Raw genomic sequence first — 16,328 nt, 5'->3', positions numbered from 1 at the left:
GAGTTCAGGCGATGTTGTAACTACATATTCATGTAATGATACTCTGACCCCTTACTATGAATTACGAATTCAGGCGATGTTGTAACTACGTATTCATGCGATGATACCCTAACCCTTGTTAGGCACGTATTGAGGGAGTAATCCCTTAATCAATATTGTCTATGCGATGTTGGCGATGATCCTTAGGGAGAGTTGTTAGGAACAAACATATAAGGAAATGTGATGTAAGGAGATGAGAGGTAAATATGATGTAAGAGACGACCCTTAGGATAAATCCTTAGGGAACGTACTTAGGAATAAAGATGATAATGTGGATGGGTAATTGGGTTAGTTGTTTGATGATTAAACATAATAATTATATTATTGTGGGTTGAAAACCCTATGTACTCACCAGGTTTCCCAACCTAACCCACTCAGTTTACTTGTATCACAGGTAACGATGTGAAGTTACATTATACTGAGAGATTAAGGAGATATATAGATCACTAGTGTAAATGAATGTAAGTTCTGTTTATGCTTATGTTTATGTATTGACGATAACATCCCAAATGTTTTATAAGGAATAAAAAAAAATATCTTCGGAAATGCTCTGATAATGAAATTATCATGTTTTTCTCAGAACAAATTCTGCAACATTTTTATTGAAAGAGATACTCTGATTTTTATAAAGCATAAACAAAATTGGTTTTTTCTGGCTGTGAAAATGGGGATGTCACACTCGAGGTTTACCAAATTGATTATAAAAAGTCTTCTTTTTGTAAAAACGACATTCTTGGTCAATAAGCCTCAAATTTTCAATTAAGGCCCAAAGTTTTGTAAAAATAACACTTTAGTCCATAATTTATAAAAATTTGTATTTGCGTCCCAAATGTTCAGAAATTCACGGGTTTAGTCCAAAAATTTATATTTTGACATTTATGGCCCAGTTTTGTAGAAAAGTACATTGTTAGCCCCTTGTTTGTAAAAATTGACACTTTCAGCCAAATTTTGATAAAAGTTACATTTTTGGTACCATTTAGAAATAAATGTTATTTTCACCCCTAAATTTCGTTTATTTACACTTATGACTCAAAATTTGGTCGAATAACATTTAATCCCAAAACTCTCATTTTTTCGCAAATTTGGGCGCAAAACCGTAAGTCCCAAACGTTTGGCCCATTAACCTAAAATTTACATTTTTGCCCCTTTGGAAAGCATGTTTATCATAAAAATCCTTTTTTATACAAGTAGGACCTGTTTGATCCTTATAAAAACATAAATGTCACTTTTTGCCCTTATCTTTTGTTTTCTTGACAATTTTGACCCTTAACAAGGTTTTTGCCTTGAATTTTTATATCTTCAACATATAAACACTTTTAACTTGATAATATGATGTATAAAAGTGTATTAGTTCATGGATCTTTACTCTATTTTACTTAAGATGTTGAGATTTGTTAAGATCTAACACATTTTTACAAAATAAACTAAGAAATCACACAAGACATGCATATAACACATAGATCTACACATTTTACTTGTATTCTCCCCCAAAAATCATGTAAAAACTAAAAACAAGGGGGGTATGAACTCACCTTTGCTTTGATGTTTCGGTTTTGAAGAAGAGATGAAGAGATTTTTGGTCCTAGCAAGCTTACTTGAGTGGATCTCGAACTTAGGAGGTTTCTAGGAGTATGATCACCAAAAACTTGCTTAGAAGGAGTGATCTAACATGAGAATGAAGTTATATCACTTGGATATGTAAGGACTTACCAAGAAAATGATGATTTGTGGTGGAAATCCTCTTGAACAACCCTAGATCATTGAAAATTTAAGAAGAAAGGAAGGAGTGTTCTTGTGAGTGTTTGAGAGAGTTTGTTGTATGTGTGTGTGCTTACCTTCGGCCGAGAGGAAGAAAAAGAGAGAGGGGAGAGAGATTAAGATGTGATTGATGCATAGATGTATTGGATTAGGTTTTGGTTTAGTGGGAAATTTGCATGGATTACCTCCATGTATTAGTGAGGTGGCACGGCTTGGATAATTAGCCATTTCTCTTTTTTGTTTTTTACTTGGGTCGAAAATAGGCTAAATAGAAGGAAGGTAGATTAGCTTGGCCCATTTCTAGCCTTGGTTCGAAATTATGAGGCCCAATAACTACTTTTCGGCCCATTGGGCCTTTAGGGTAGTTCACGACCCAAAATGGCATAAAAGAATGGATTTATGGCTTACTAGGGTTAATTGGATTAGTTATGGCCCAATAAGGCCCATTAGGGTTAGAATGAATCATTCTACGCCCAAATGGTACAAAATGTTATAGATTTGTGAATTGGGTCCATTTAGAATCCAAATAGGGTTTCTAAGCCCGCAATCATTGAATTGAATGCTTATTGGTCCATTAGGCCCAATAAGGAAATCCTCTTCTAATATGGACTTAAACCGGGATTCTTAGGGTTTTCAAACTCTTTGTTGAACATGAGAGGTGAATTTAAATGAGCACTGGGTGATATTTACTTAGAGTATGTGTTTTACAATGGTTGAATGATTACACAAGAATAGAATTTCCTAGCTAAAATGATAGTTGTGATAGAGGTCCAGAGAAATGATGAAACCAGAGGCTACTGCAAGTATAAGGATTTGATGACTAGCAAGCCATCATCATTTAATGGGAAGGAAGATCCCGTAGGAGTCATGATTGGATATCACAAATGGGGTCATATTTCATAACGTGCGGATGCACATGCAAGCTACAAACCGTCTATGATGTGAGATAGTTCGAGGGCACAACACTTCATTGGTGGAACACGTTAGGGAATATTGTAAGCCCCAACAAGAAACTAAAACTGACTTCGGATGAATTCTTGACCCATTTCAAGAGGAAGTTCTACTCAGCTGAGAAAATGTTGGAATTAGAGAATCAATTCCTAGCTTTGACAAAAGGAAGCATGTCAGTGGATGAGTATACCAACACCTTCACTGATAAAATGGAATTATCCCTATGTCTTGTTCCGGAAGAACTAACCAAGATTGACATGTATGTCACGGGGCTACCTTGGGAGTACATTGTGCCGATTAAGTAGACATGTACTTTTGAGGCGGTCGTCTGAACAAAAAAGTATGTCAAAAGGATGATGAAGAAAAGGACGGTCAACAAATTTGAATTCAGTGAGAAGAGGAGGGCGGATGGAAGCAACAACAACAAAAATGACAAGAAGAAGAAGTATCCAAAGTCAAGCAACGAGTCTAGAAGAAACTAGGAAGGAAAGTGGTGTGACCGATACAATAAGAGGCATTCTGACGACTATATCGTCTGCTATAAATGCAAGAAGTCGGGGCATATCTCTACAAATTGCCTAGTAAAAGGAAAAGCTTGCTTCAGTTGCGGAGAAAAAGGGCACAAGAAGGCAAAGTGCCTAAAAGCTGAGAATCATACCCCAAGGATCCTACCAACAAATCCTAAGGGTAAAAGCTACAAAATGATCCTTAATGAAGCGGAAGTCGTTACAGTAAAGCAAGAGTAGGACAATGCTTGATCAATATATGAATACTCATCCTATGTAGTTAAAAGGCCAATATAAGGGGCATAATGTATAAATAAATGTTGTAATCATTTTCAAAAATTATAAAATTTCTAGTTAAGTTACATCGTTGTGTAGCATTAAGAAATTATGATTTCAACATAATGGACCGGTTAAGAATAAATTCTGGTATACTGTGCCTTGTAAGCAGGACACTACATGAGAAAGCATTTATACCCAAGGTTAGAAAATAGAATTGCAGTTAAAGATACGCATGGAAGAAATCGTAGTGGAGCCTAGGAAATTTGTTGTATGTGATTACTTGGACACACCTATATGTGTTAAATTGCTTTTGTGATCTTTAGGAAATAATAACTTAGGAAAACTACGAGACATTTTTTGGGACGGGTATGAGTAGGTGTGGAAGGTAGTATGGGCCTATGCTCACAGAAGCACAAGACTCGTATTTGGATTGGGAGGAGTCACAAGGTTACTAAGGCACTAGTAATTGGACTCATTCTTGTTCATTTCCATCATTACGTTTGTTTCGGTGATGATTTATGTTCCGACCGTAATGGTCAAAGCAAATAAAGTCCGACTAATCTATAAAGTAAGCTGTCATAGCGTCCAACTTTAGATTGAAGGAATAGATAGTCAAATTGATCAATAGAAGTATCGCCGTCGCCATAACCTGTAGCTAGACGTGCTTGTGATTATATCACGTTAGAACATAAAGGAATGTATCCTTCATGTTAAGAGTCTGACTCAAAGAGACCTGAGTATAACCATTGTATCATCGATGAAAGGTCATTAAGGACATGAAACATCGATCTATTACAATAGTCTAATTAAGGACCTTAATTTAGATTAAGAAAGAGCAGGAGCTTCCAATGGAGATCGAATTTATAAGGAAGAATAGATGCAACACCGTCAGTGGTCAAGAAGTCTAGTAGTTAGAAGCTCAATAAAAAAGGAATTAAGAGTTACATTTACCACTTAGGATGGAAAGGTAACATGTAGACTCATTATACAAGTCCTGTTTTGTTGATGATTCCGAGACGTAATCATCCCAAGAGGGAAATAATTTTAACACCCGCAGATTCGGGCTAGTCAATTAAGACATATTTAGCGTTAAAAATGACTTTTGGAGTTATAGTGTATGTGAAAAGGGTTTCGTGTATATAAAGAACACTAAAATCCAAATTCGTACTAAGAAGTTATGCTTCTTCGAAGTTTCGGGATTAAACCGGCATGACTCTGCGTATCGTAAAAGGTGAATTTTCGATATATTAATTTTTAGCCTAAGTGATCTAAACAAAAGTCGTAGTAGTCATTAAATCGAGAGCGTGAATATATCAAATATCTAAATCTGACTGCATAAGAGGAAGTTATGGTTTTTTGAAGTTTCAGCGCAATAGCATACGACTCACAAACTGAAGTAGAGATCGGTTGATTGTTAGGAAAAACAATCTAAACGAGAGTTAAAGACCTCGTCTATATGGTTCCATCGATATAAAGAAAGTTGAGAATGGATATCATATGAGAGAGCTATGAATTTTTAACAAATCTTAACAGTCTAAGCCTATTAAAAATATAGCTGTAAAAATAAAGTCAAAACTAGCCAACATAGTTTTAATGAAAGTTGTAGATCTCATCAAGAGCTTTATATGATATAAAGAATGTCAAAAACGAAGCTTTTATGAAAAATTTATGGCGTTTTGCAAATTAAAAAATTCGTGCGTGTGAATGCGCCACACACACTAATGACGTGGCACTACAAGAAGGTACCACAGGGCATGGTCGGGAGCCGCTTCCTCCGAGAGACTCGTCAATGTGGCTCCATAATAACACGACACGTGGCTCCATAAGAGTGTGACACATGTCACCTTCTAAAAGGGGGTGAGGTAGGCGAACGGCGATGCGACACGTGGTAGAAGCCTAATGGAGCCATCCAGGTCCTACTATGCAGCGCGCATACGTAGTGTATGTGGCACACAAGGTTTTTATGGCCTATAAATAGTCGGATTCGTATATGCTTTCATCTCCACACCCCTACACACTTTCTCTCTTGAGAGATCTTACCTTTTAAGCCATTTTCTCTCGTTTCTGACCTACGACGAAGCCCTGCGACACCCCTGAGTACTCTTCTGAGTAATTGCCTTCAAGTAGGAGATCTCGAGTCAATATTCTGCCCGCTTAGATTTTGGTTTTCATCAAGAGCCTCTATAAGTTAATCTACACTTAGTTCATGTTAATTGTAACTTTTAATTATAGTCATAATCGTTATTATGAATCTATAATTTAGATTTATTAGTAATTCCAAGTCGTTATACTTATTAATCTACTTATGGGAGTGATGTCTAGGCTAGATTTAGTGAGACGTTTAAAGTGGTATTTCCAAACAGTATACTCTGTATATCAAACGGACCCTATCTCCGATATGATCCTACATGGTTATTCCTTATTTAGATCCAAAAGTATACTTTGGGATTGTTGAGAAATTTGAACCCTTAGCATAATAGTTCCGTGCAGTATGAAATTAGGATAAGACTTAGCGTTATGTACATCTAGGTGTTTTGAAAAAAGGTGTAAGAATAAACTCTGTCCAATTCACCAATCACCAAACACTTTGTTAAGTGAGTGCATAGTCCCTTTAATGAACAAGATTGAATATAAGTATTAATTCAAATATTAAATATATGTTGGAAGTCTTATGTGAATTATATGCTTATTTACTGGATTATATATATATATATATATATATATATATATATATATATATATATATATATATATATATATATATATATATATATATATATACACACACACACACATAACATGCTATGTGCGAACCAGATATGGTTCTATTGTATGTTAAGATAAACAGATAATATTATATAATAACATCCTTAGGGTTTTAACAGTTTGGAAACAAATATTTGTAATTAAAATGATCTTTTGTACTGGGATTTTTCGCAAATATAAATAAATGGTTTTAAAAGCATAAAGAAAAGTTTTAATTGTATCTGAAAATTAGAGGATGTCACAATATGATCCAGGTAAACTCACCTCGGTCTAGTTCTTTGCAACACCACACTATTCCTCACTTTGAACTATACTTCTCCAATATTTATGACCCTTATTTGGGTCACCCCATCATTCTAAGTTCACAAATCTCATTAAGTGTCCTAATATAAATTATGGAAGCCAAATGAGACCAAAGGAAAGAAATGGACTCAAAACATACATAAATTGTAATGTTAAAAACGATACATATCATTTCAACGCATCGTGTCCCTCCACTAGACTCGTCATTTCCCCTGTACAACAAATCATTTTTTTGGTTAATTCTCGTTAAGCCATCCTACTTGCATATGAACCTCAAATCCGAACTAATTGACTCTAAAAACTTAAAATTAATGTTTAAACACTCAAATTTACATAATAAAGGCTCCTCACATGGTTTATATCCTTATAATAAACATCAAACGCCAAAACATTCCACAAACTTCACCTAGAAGCTAATAAGCACATAGAATCAATTTGCACTAAATCATTATGTATGACTCATGGATTGAAACCAATTGGATTGAATACTATCCGTACAACTTAAATTACATGGAATAAGGAAGTTATGAAGGTTTATAACTCAATCACGGATTATCATTGAGATCTAAACTTCATATAAACTCCACAAGACATCAATACACCAAATAGGACATTAATGTTTATAGATTTTAACTCTAATCATCAATTGGTGATAAAATACCATTATGAAAATGTATTATTATCAAAACATCAAATGGAGTATGAATTTAGATCCATGACCAACTAGGGTTTGGAAAATCCATAATTCACAATATATAAGTTAGGATCTCATCCAAACTCCATAATCAACAAGGTGGAACATCAATAGAATGGCTAAACTATATCCCCATTATATGATTCTCTAATTTATATTTTTCAATCACCGAAGGCTAGTGGAAGTATTTGGTTGTTATCATATGTGGAAAACTCTAGGAATATAGTTTTGAGTATTTATAGTTTAGTTAAACATTGCCAATTACGATAAGTGGACAGACATAATTTAAACTAATTACATCAATATATTTCAATGAAAATACAAATAGTATTTGGAAATTTGTTTTTACCACACAAATGATAGCCGCGAAAAAGTATTCTAAGCGATGGTTGTCATCCATCTTAATGTAGATAACCATTATTGGATTTATTTTTTTCTTGATTTTAAAAATTAATATACATATGGTCTTGAAAAACCTTCTTAAAGGGGTCCTTATTCATCAATAGGTATATTTCACCTGTCTTGATTTGCAATAGGAAGAATAAACACTAAACACTAGTCATTGAGAGTTCGAATGATCGATTTTCCATACAACATGTTTCTTATACTATCAACCAATATATCCTTCATGAAGTGACTTGAAACAGTTTTGTTGGCTTAGCGATGAGAAGATGCAGGTGTACTTATCCATAAACTGAAGAACTTGATTTTTTTTTGTTTTGTTTTGTTTTTTTGTTTTTTTTTTTTTTTTTTTTTTTTTTTTGTAATCTTATCATTTATAGCTCTTAACCTTCGTTTACAATCTCCAATATGATAACCTACTTCAAACCTATCTTTAGCATTGTAATCTTCTTTGTGTTTTTAATAATTGAAAATTTTGAAAGTACGAGAATCAATCAACCTTATAGTCCGTAATGTCAAATTCCTGATTACTTTATGTCAATTTCCACCGATTCTCTAATAGTTCAAAAAAACCGAATGTTTTAGAATGTGATATTCATAGTATTCAGGATTTAGACTATGTTTGACATAGAAATCTTCAAAAGGGTTATGAAAAACCTACTTTAGGTAGTTTTTTAAAAAGCTACCTTATTAACTAGTTTATAAGCTTATAATAATTTAAAAAATAAAATAATTTATAATGTGTCAAACATAACTTTTATAATCATTGTTACAATTCTTAGGGGTGTTTGGGATTGCTTTTAAACATTGAAAGTCCTTTTTATAGAATGACTTTTTGTAAAAGAACTTTTTTGTAAAAGAAGCTTTTTATAAAATGTTTGGATTAGCAAAATGATTTTTAGTTTAACTTTTACATATAAAATCACAAAAGTCATAAAAAATTAGGTTTTTGTATTTTTTGAAACCTCTCATTTTACTCTATACAAAAAAGTCATTTTAAAAAGAAATTTTTTATTACATAAACATCTTTTTAACTTTTTGAAAAAAATAAAATCAAAAATCATTCTAAAAGCAATCCCAAACACCCCTTAAAATTAAAACCGTGGTCAATTCGGTGAATTGTTTGTTCCTAATAGCCTTATTCGTAAATACCCTTCAATCTAATATAATAAAATATTATAAACGGACGATTAGTGATGATAATCTTTTTTTAATTGACATTAATCTTTTTATATTTTATAAGGATACCCAATTATCTTCCCAACATTTTACCAAATTTGACTAGTAAAAATTATTTTCCTAACATTTTACCAAATTTTGACCCTAAGAAAGATCCATGGAATATTCGTTTTATTTCCAACGGCTCGATCTCAAAATTTTTCCGATTTCTTTTTCTCCAAGACAGTAAATTGAAACCGCTGTCACGTTCACCCACGGCTTCGGTTCATCCGCCGAAGCTTTAAATACCAGTTGCCCCAATCGTCTTTCATATCATTCTCACACTCATTTCTCTCTATACATTATTTCTCTCTCTAAACCCTTCAAAACTCTACTCAATCGCCATGGGTAATCCCGTCGTTCCTTGATTAGTTTTCTTCATTCTCATCTCTATTCATCTATGTTTTCGATCGATTCTAACTTTTATATGCTTCATTTGAACTTGCAGGTTCTGACAAGAAGATTAAGATCGGAATCAACGGTACATTTTTTTGTTTATTTATTGTAGTTTGATCTGTTTTTGAGCTCCTTTTGGTTTCTTGCTTATTGATTCACTGGATCCGACTGATATTATACAGGATTTGGAAGAATCGGTCGTCTAGTTGCTAGAGTTGCTCTTCAGAGAGATGATGTTGAGCTTGTTGCTGTTAACGATCCTTTCATCTCCACTGATTACATGGTATACTGCTTGTTTTGGTTTGCTACTTTAGTGTTAAATGCGATTCGATCTATACTGATTGGTTTTAGCTAATCAACACTTCTATATCATAGATCTTAAATAAGCTGCAAACAGGAATATTCATACTGATGCTTAGGAGTTAAGATCACGTATTAGAACGCGATGTAGTTTGAATGAACACACTATCAATGTCTGGGTTAATAGAGTGCGTGATCTCAGTATGTTTCGGCGTATTTGTCACAATCTCTATCATCTCTTTCCCTTTTATGACAAAAAGTTACTCGAATGAAACGAATGATTATTCTATCAGTGGATCAAAAATCCATTTATCACAGTGTACTACAAGATCTGTTTACCTCGTGAATGTAGATGTATGGATTTATATAGTATTGAATCTGTATAATAACCGATCCATTTATTTTACTTGCAGACATACATGTTCAAGTACGACAGTGTTCATGGCCAATGGAAGCACAATGAACTTAAGGTGAAGGATGAGAAAACCCTTCTCTTCGGAGACAAGCCTGTGACTGTATTCGGTATTAGGAACCCAGAAGACATCCCATGGGGTGAGGCCGGAGCTGACTACGTGGTGGAATCCACCGGAGTCTTCACCGACAAAGACAAAGCTGCTGCTCACTTAAAGGTCTGCCTTGATTTGATCTAAATCTAAACACCTTTTCTGTTTCTTAACAAGAAGATCATAGATTGACTATTTGACTTTTCTCTATTGGTTTTATATACGATCAGGGTGGTGCTAAGAAGGTCATCATCTCCGCTCCTAGCAAAGATGCACCCATGTTTGTTGTTGGTGTCAATGAGAACGAATACAAACCTGAGCTTAACATTGTTTCAAACGCCAGTTGCACAACCAACTGTCTTGCTCCTTTGGCTAAGGTATTTTTATTTTCAATTTTCAATTCCAACCCACAAGTTTGTTTATGTTTCATTTTCAGCCCTTGTAAATTACTTTGTACAATTTTCAGGTGATTAACGACAGATTCGGCATTGTTGAGGGACTTATGACAACTGTCCATTCCATTACAGCCACCCAAAAGACCGTTGATGGGCCATCCATGAAGGACTGGAGAGGTGGAAGAGCCGCCTCCTTCAACATCATTCCCAGCAGCACCGGAGCCGCCAAGGTAAGAATTCTCCGGCGAACTCTCCGTCCACCATCACCACCACCAACTAATCTTACATTTCCTGCTCTTGTTGCAGGCTGTCGGCAAGGTTTTGCCGGCTCTTAATGGCAAATTGACCGGAATGTCCTTCCGTGTACCAACTGTTGATGTCTCAGTTGTTGACTTAACTGTTAGACTTGAGAAGAAGGCTACTTATGAGCAGATCAAGGCTGCTATTAAGTAAGAGTTTTTGTTTTCTTAGTTTATTATAATAAAATAAATTCAGTCGATGCTGATATTTTGAAATAACTTTGTGGGGGTATTTATGTAATTTAGGGAGGAATCAGAAGGCAAATTGAAGGGTATTTTGGGATATATCGAAGAGGATGTTGTATCCACCGACTTTGTTGGTGACAGCAGGTCGAGCATCTTCGATGCCAAGGCTGGGATCGCTTTGAATGACAACTTTGTGAAACTTGTCTCGTGGTATGACAACGAATGGGGTTACAGGTATGAAAACGGGGTTATTATTTATTTATTTTTTATTTTGTTAGAACGGATTGTTATTGACATTTATTTAATTCGTTTTTGCAGTTCACGTGTTATTGATTTGATTTGCCACATTGCATCTGTTGAGGCGTAGATTAAAGCAAAGCATTAAATATTGCGGAATGTGTTGGTTTTTTGTTTTTTGAGTTTGAATAATGGAAATCTTTTGTGGAAGGTTTTTACTAGAGATTTTTGGAATAACGTTGGTACATGTAATGTCCTGAGGATGATGATCGGGACTTCTTTTTTGGCTTTTTAGTATGCTCGATTGTACTTTTTTGTTTCGAGCTTTTTATCTGTTTATTTCTTAGTAAAAAACACATTTCTCAATTGTATCTGTTTCGAAATATGATTCAGTTTGGTTGATATTTGTCTATTGTCTATTTGGTAGAGATCTTTTTACCACCAAGTGACTTTGACAAAGAGGCTACGTGACATTTTTATAAATCAAAATCTCATCAAAGGTGAATTAACTTTTTTTTTTTTTTTGGAAACAGCCAATAATATTATAAACACTCACCCAAATAGCAAGTAACTATAGAGGAGAAGTAAAAGTAGAACATAACAAAGTTTTCAAACACAAAATGGAGAAAAACAAAAGTCTTTTGAAGTACACATATTTCTTTTGCCTCTACACATACACTTGATATTTTCCACTACCCTTGAAGGGTAAATAAACTTCGCTTGGAATAACCGATCATTTCGAGCCTTCCATAAGTTCCAAAGGAGCTCATCATAGCAAATTGCAGTGATACTATCCCTCTCTTTTCGGCTTCTACCTTGGTTAGCTGCAAAATGGATCACCTCCTCAAATACTTTGAAAATTAACCTGATGTAAATCCACACCACCCAAGTATATCTATCTATCATCTCACCAAGAGCTGCAGGAATACTACGTGTCTACATTAACGCCTTTGTGGGATAGAGCCATGGCTGAGGGTATCTTACCCATAGCAGCCCGCCAAATGAAAGTGGTTACTTTTATTGGAATGATCTTACTCCAATCGATTTGAAGAGGGTTAATAATGAGTGATGGTTTCTTCTCAATCTTTTTTCTCAAGACACCCACCTTGAATTTCCTATCAGACGTCAATATGCAAGCGAATTTGGTCTTCACCCGATTGGAGGTTCGTAGAAGAAATACACCTGGTGAGATTCTCCAAGTTAGTGGACAGCCCAACAACCATAGGATCTGACTTCCACTTCCAGTTGTTTCCACCTAGAGTAATTCGATCAGCCACCATACAAGACTTCTTTTTTTCGAGTTCATACAGTCTAGGGTATAACAATTTTAACTTTTCAGATTGTCCAAAGATCATGCCAAAATTGTGTGTTGTTACCCGTTTTTACAATGTGTTGAAAGATGTCATTGAATCTAAAACCCATTGCCTCAATGTCTTTTTTCACTCCAGCTATATTGTTCCAAATTCCTGTTATTTTCTTTTTAGCAAGGTAATCAGTTGGTTTGTTCTTCAAGTTGTGTAGTCCGATGATAGCTCTAGCCCAAAGTGAGGATGATTCAGATTTAAGTCTCCACCACCATTTAACCAGGAGTGCTATATTGAGGGCGCGAATTGAGCCTACCCCCAAACCGCCAAGAACTTTAGACGCAATGACCTTCTCCCAAGAGACCCAATGTATTTTGTTTTTCTCCTCGTTGCCACCCCAAAGGAATTTTCTTCGGATCTTCTCTAATTCCTCCATAACACCAATTGGAGCTCTAAAAAGTGACATGTAGTATGTCGGGAGATTACCAAGGACTACCTTGATTAGAGTTAGTCTTCCTCCGAATGAAAGAGCTTTGGATTTCCATCGAGATAGCTTGGATCTAAATTTCTCAATAATAGGTCTCCAGTGTTTTTTCAGATTCAAATTAGCACCAACCGGAACCCCCAAATAAGTGAAGGGAAGGGATCCAGACTCACATCCAAGGATATGTGCCCACTGTGATGTTTCGATGTTTGATGCTCCAACACCGGACACTTTAGATTTATGGAAATTAACCTTCAAACCTGAAGAGACGTGAAAGCACTTGAGGATGGATGAAAGATTCTTTAGATTGGACCTTAGGAGCAAGCGTGATTAGAGAAGAATTGCATCCACGCCCTAATGTGCCAGTAGCATCAAAGTGTTGTGCAAATCTCATCACATCAGTAGCTAAGTGGGCCCAATATTTCTTGATAAATTTAAAAGTTAGCCCATAAGGGCCTGGAGCCTTGTCTCCACCACAAGCCCAAACTGCTTTCTTGACTTCATCAATTGAAAAAGGTGCTTTAAGACGTATTGCATCCATCATATCTATAGATCGAATGTTGGGGTTTGTGAGTTTTGGACGTGAGGTCCATTGTTCTGTAAACTTAAATTGGAAAAAACGAAATGCTTCATTTTATATGTCTTTGACTCCAGCACACCACCTCCCGTTTACCATTAGACCTGTGATTCTGTTTTTTCTTTTGTTATTGTTCACATAGCCACAAAAGAACTTTGAGTTCTCGTCCCCATCCACCACCAATTTCACTTTCGCCTTTTGCTTCATGTTCATAACTTCCATTTTTTCAAATTCTAAAATTTTTTGCAGGCCATTACTCCTAATCAGCAGTTCATTGGGGGTGAGAGCACGTGATTCTGCATCTTTTTCTAGTATAGCTATCGTATTTTTAATAGCCTTAATCTCATGTATCTCTTTTGTGTGTTCTTTTCTTCTCCAATTCCGTATCCCATCAAAAGGTGAATTAACTGATCTGTAATTATTAATACTATTGACGACCGTAAGTCTAACCGTGGTCCTCAATCTCAGCTGTCTAAAGGGGTGTTTGGATTAGATTTTTAGCTTATTGCTTATAGCTTATTTGTGGTGGGAATAAGCAATAAGCATGGGAAGGGATGCTTATTAAAATTAGTTTATTTAACCTAATAAGCTAAATTTTATCTAAACACTTAAATTAGCTTATTGTAGAAATAAGCCATAAGCAATTTTTTTTTTTTAATTTTTTTTTTATCAAACACCCCCTAAACTCCACGTTCTTTCAATCTCGTCTGCATAAACTCCATTTTGGCGGTTTCTTGCACTTCATCCTTCCTGGTTCTTCTCCCCCCGCGATTCTTTCTCTACCCATGATTGGCTGTTGAAGCAGTTGATTTGGAAACTGCATTGAAGTGTAGCACACATCCGACTTTTGCCCTTAACCGCAAATAGGTTTAATTGAGAACTGCAATGAGAGTTGTCATTTGTCTTGTCTATATATAAAGAGTTGAATTTCAATGTAATTGCTTCAATGAGAGTTGTCGATTGACAATTGTTGGAATAAATAGTTGCTTCTGTTGATCCAATGGCTGAGATACCTTCGATTAAGGTACCCTTTTAAGTAATTTTGTTAATCGGTTCTATTGTTTCATCGAATCATGGACCAGGCGATGTTCTTCATCGACAAACTACAATCACCCAAAATTACACCCTCCTTCTTTTCAAGCTCCAGGTTCGCTCTTTTTTTCCTTTTCTTTCTTCTTCTGATTCGATCACATTGATCGCACGTAAGATTCAAGGAATTCGAATTGGAATACCCCCCCCCCCCCCCCCCCCCCCCCTTTTTTTTTTTTTTTTTTTTCTCCTTTTCAATCGATCATATGTTCCTCTTCACCCTTATTATTATTATTTGGCAGAATTGGTGCATATCAAAAGATGTTGAAAGGGAAATGGATATCTTGGAACAATAAGGTAACGACTAGAAGCTTATTAACCCAATTACCCCTGAATTGACAGATTATTTGTTCTATGCAGTTAGATTTGTAGCTTAAGAAGTTGAAAACCAAAAGTCTACCAGTGATTCTGCTATGTTTTGATAGATTAATGGGAAGTGGATATCAACTGAAAGGTATGAACTTAGGTTAATTAGTAATTAAAATTGTCATCAATATCCACCCGTAACATCAAAATTGCTGATTTCGTTGTTGTAGAATTCGCAAAAGTTGAACATGTCGCCTCATTGAGGTAATGGCTTTTCTTTTTAATAATCATGTCGATTTTATACTTTGTCTTTTTCATGTTGATTGATCTTGATAACCTTTACAGATTGGGAATAGAAATAGTTAGCAGGTATGCTGAAACCAATTAATTGAAGGAAATAAGCGTGAAGATGAAACAAAAAGAGTGACCAAAAATCCAAGCATCTGATTCCACGTCTAAATGATGAATGAACCCATCTTGGAAAAAGTTCATTGTACTTTTTTGACAATTTTTTTGTGAAACAACTTCTTATAAAAGATCACACACTTAATTTTGCCGAATTCCAGTAAAGTGATATTAATATTTAGTGTGCACATGGTGTCATCTGTTGGGTGGAGAAGATACAATGTTTTGAAGCAAGGCATGAGGTTGCATTTTTAAGGCAAAATGGTTACAGCTTTCATGACTTCCCTTTTTAGAAGACTCTTCACCTAAATTGTTGATATAAGTCTTCGTTTCCAGTTGTTGCCATTGGATTTAGACTAAAATTTCTCAAGGCATGTTTTGCAAATCCCAAAACACTACTTCAAAGTTCAAAGTAGGAAGTAGTTGGTATTCATTATATCTTTTGAAGCAAGTATAAAAGGGGTGTTTGGATTTTCTTTTCTTAAGTAATTATTCTGATTTCAAGAATCACACTCAGATAATAATTTGAGAAATTTAGGGATAATATGATACTTTTCCATTTATCCTGCAATAAATCTGATTTTTCCACTAAAGATTTTGTCATGATGACTTCTTGTACTGGAATTGTTCTGAAAATATCATAACCTCTTTTAAATGCTATTATTGAGAAGAGGGTATCTCTTTATGAATGCAACAATACTATAACATCCTAAATTTAATACTATATTATTAAATTAATAAGAAAAAAGGTAAAATGGTAGAGAAAAGTCATTAAATTTGCTAGGAAAATTACCCTAAGTCAAAGGGAATAAGGGCATTTTCGGAAATTTACCAAAACTAGGTGGGGTTTTTTTTAGATAAAAGGCAAAATGGTAGAGAAAAGTCATTGAATTTGTTGGGACAATTACACTAAGTCAAGGGGAATAAGGGC

At 35.0% G+C, this 16,328-nt stretch overlaps 1 protein-coding gene and 1 long non-coding RNA gene across 2 annotated transcripts; both read left to right on the top strand.

Annotated features, from left to right (window-relative positions):
* The first annotated feature begins 9,130 nt into the window (after positions 1–9,130).
* Positions 9,131–11,598, top strand: GAPC1 (glyceraldehyde-3-phosphate dehydrogenase C subunit 1). Its single transcript, XM_078967767.1, has 9 exons — positions 9,131–9,264; positions 9,365–9,397; positions 9,495–9,595; positions 10,026–10,241; positions 10,346–10,492; positions 10,582–10,740; positions 10,817–10,959; positions 11,056–11,229; positions 11,314–11,598. The coding sequence occupies exons 1-9, from the start codon at positions 9,261–9,263 to the stop codon at positions 11,360–11,362; spliced, it is 1,026 nt and encodes a 341-aa protein (XP_078823893.1). The 5' UTR covers positions 9,131–9,260; the 3' UTR covers positions 11,363–11,598.
* Positions 11,599–14,247: 2,649 nt separating this feature from the next.
* On the top strand, positions 14,248–15,585 carry LOC145011619 (uncharacterized). Its single transcript, XR_013664184.1, has 5 exons — positions 14,248–14,744; positions 14,929–14,983; positions 15,047–15,140; positions 15,223–15,256; positions 15,338–15,585. It is a non-coding gene; the product is annotated as an uncharacterized LOC145011619 (long non-coding RNA).
* The last annotated feature ends 743 nt before the right edge of the window (positions 15,586–16,328 follow it).

The sequence above is a fragment of the Lactuca saligna genome, chromosome 8 (genome assembly GCF_052625555.1).
Source record: "Lactuca saligna cultivar CGN05327 chromosome 8, ASM5262555v1, whole genome shotgun sequence".
In the NCBI taxonomy this organism is placed as follows: Eukaryota; Viridiplantae; Streptophyta; class Magnoliopsida; order Asterales; family Asteraceae; genus Lactuca; species Lactuca saligna.
The sequence above is the reverse complement of the archived record's forward strand: the minus strand, read 5'-3'. Positions and strand labels throughout refer to the sequence as shown.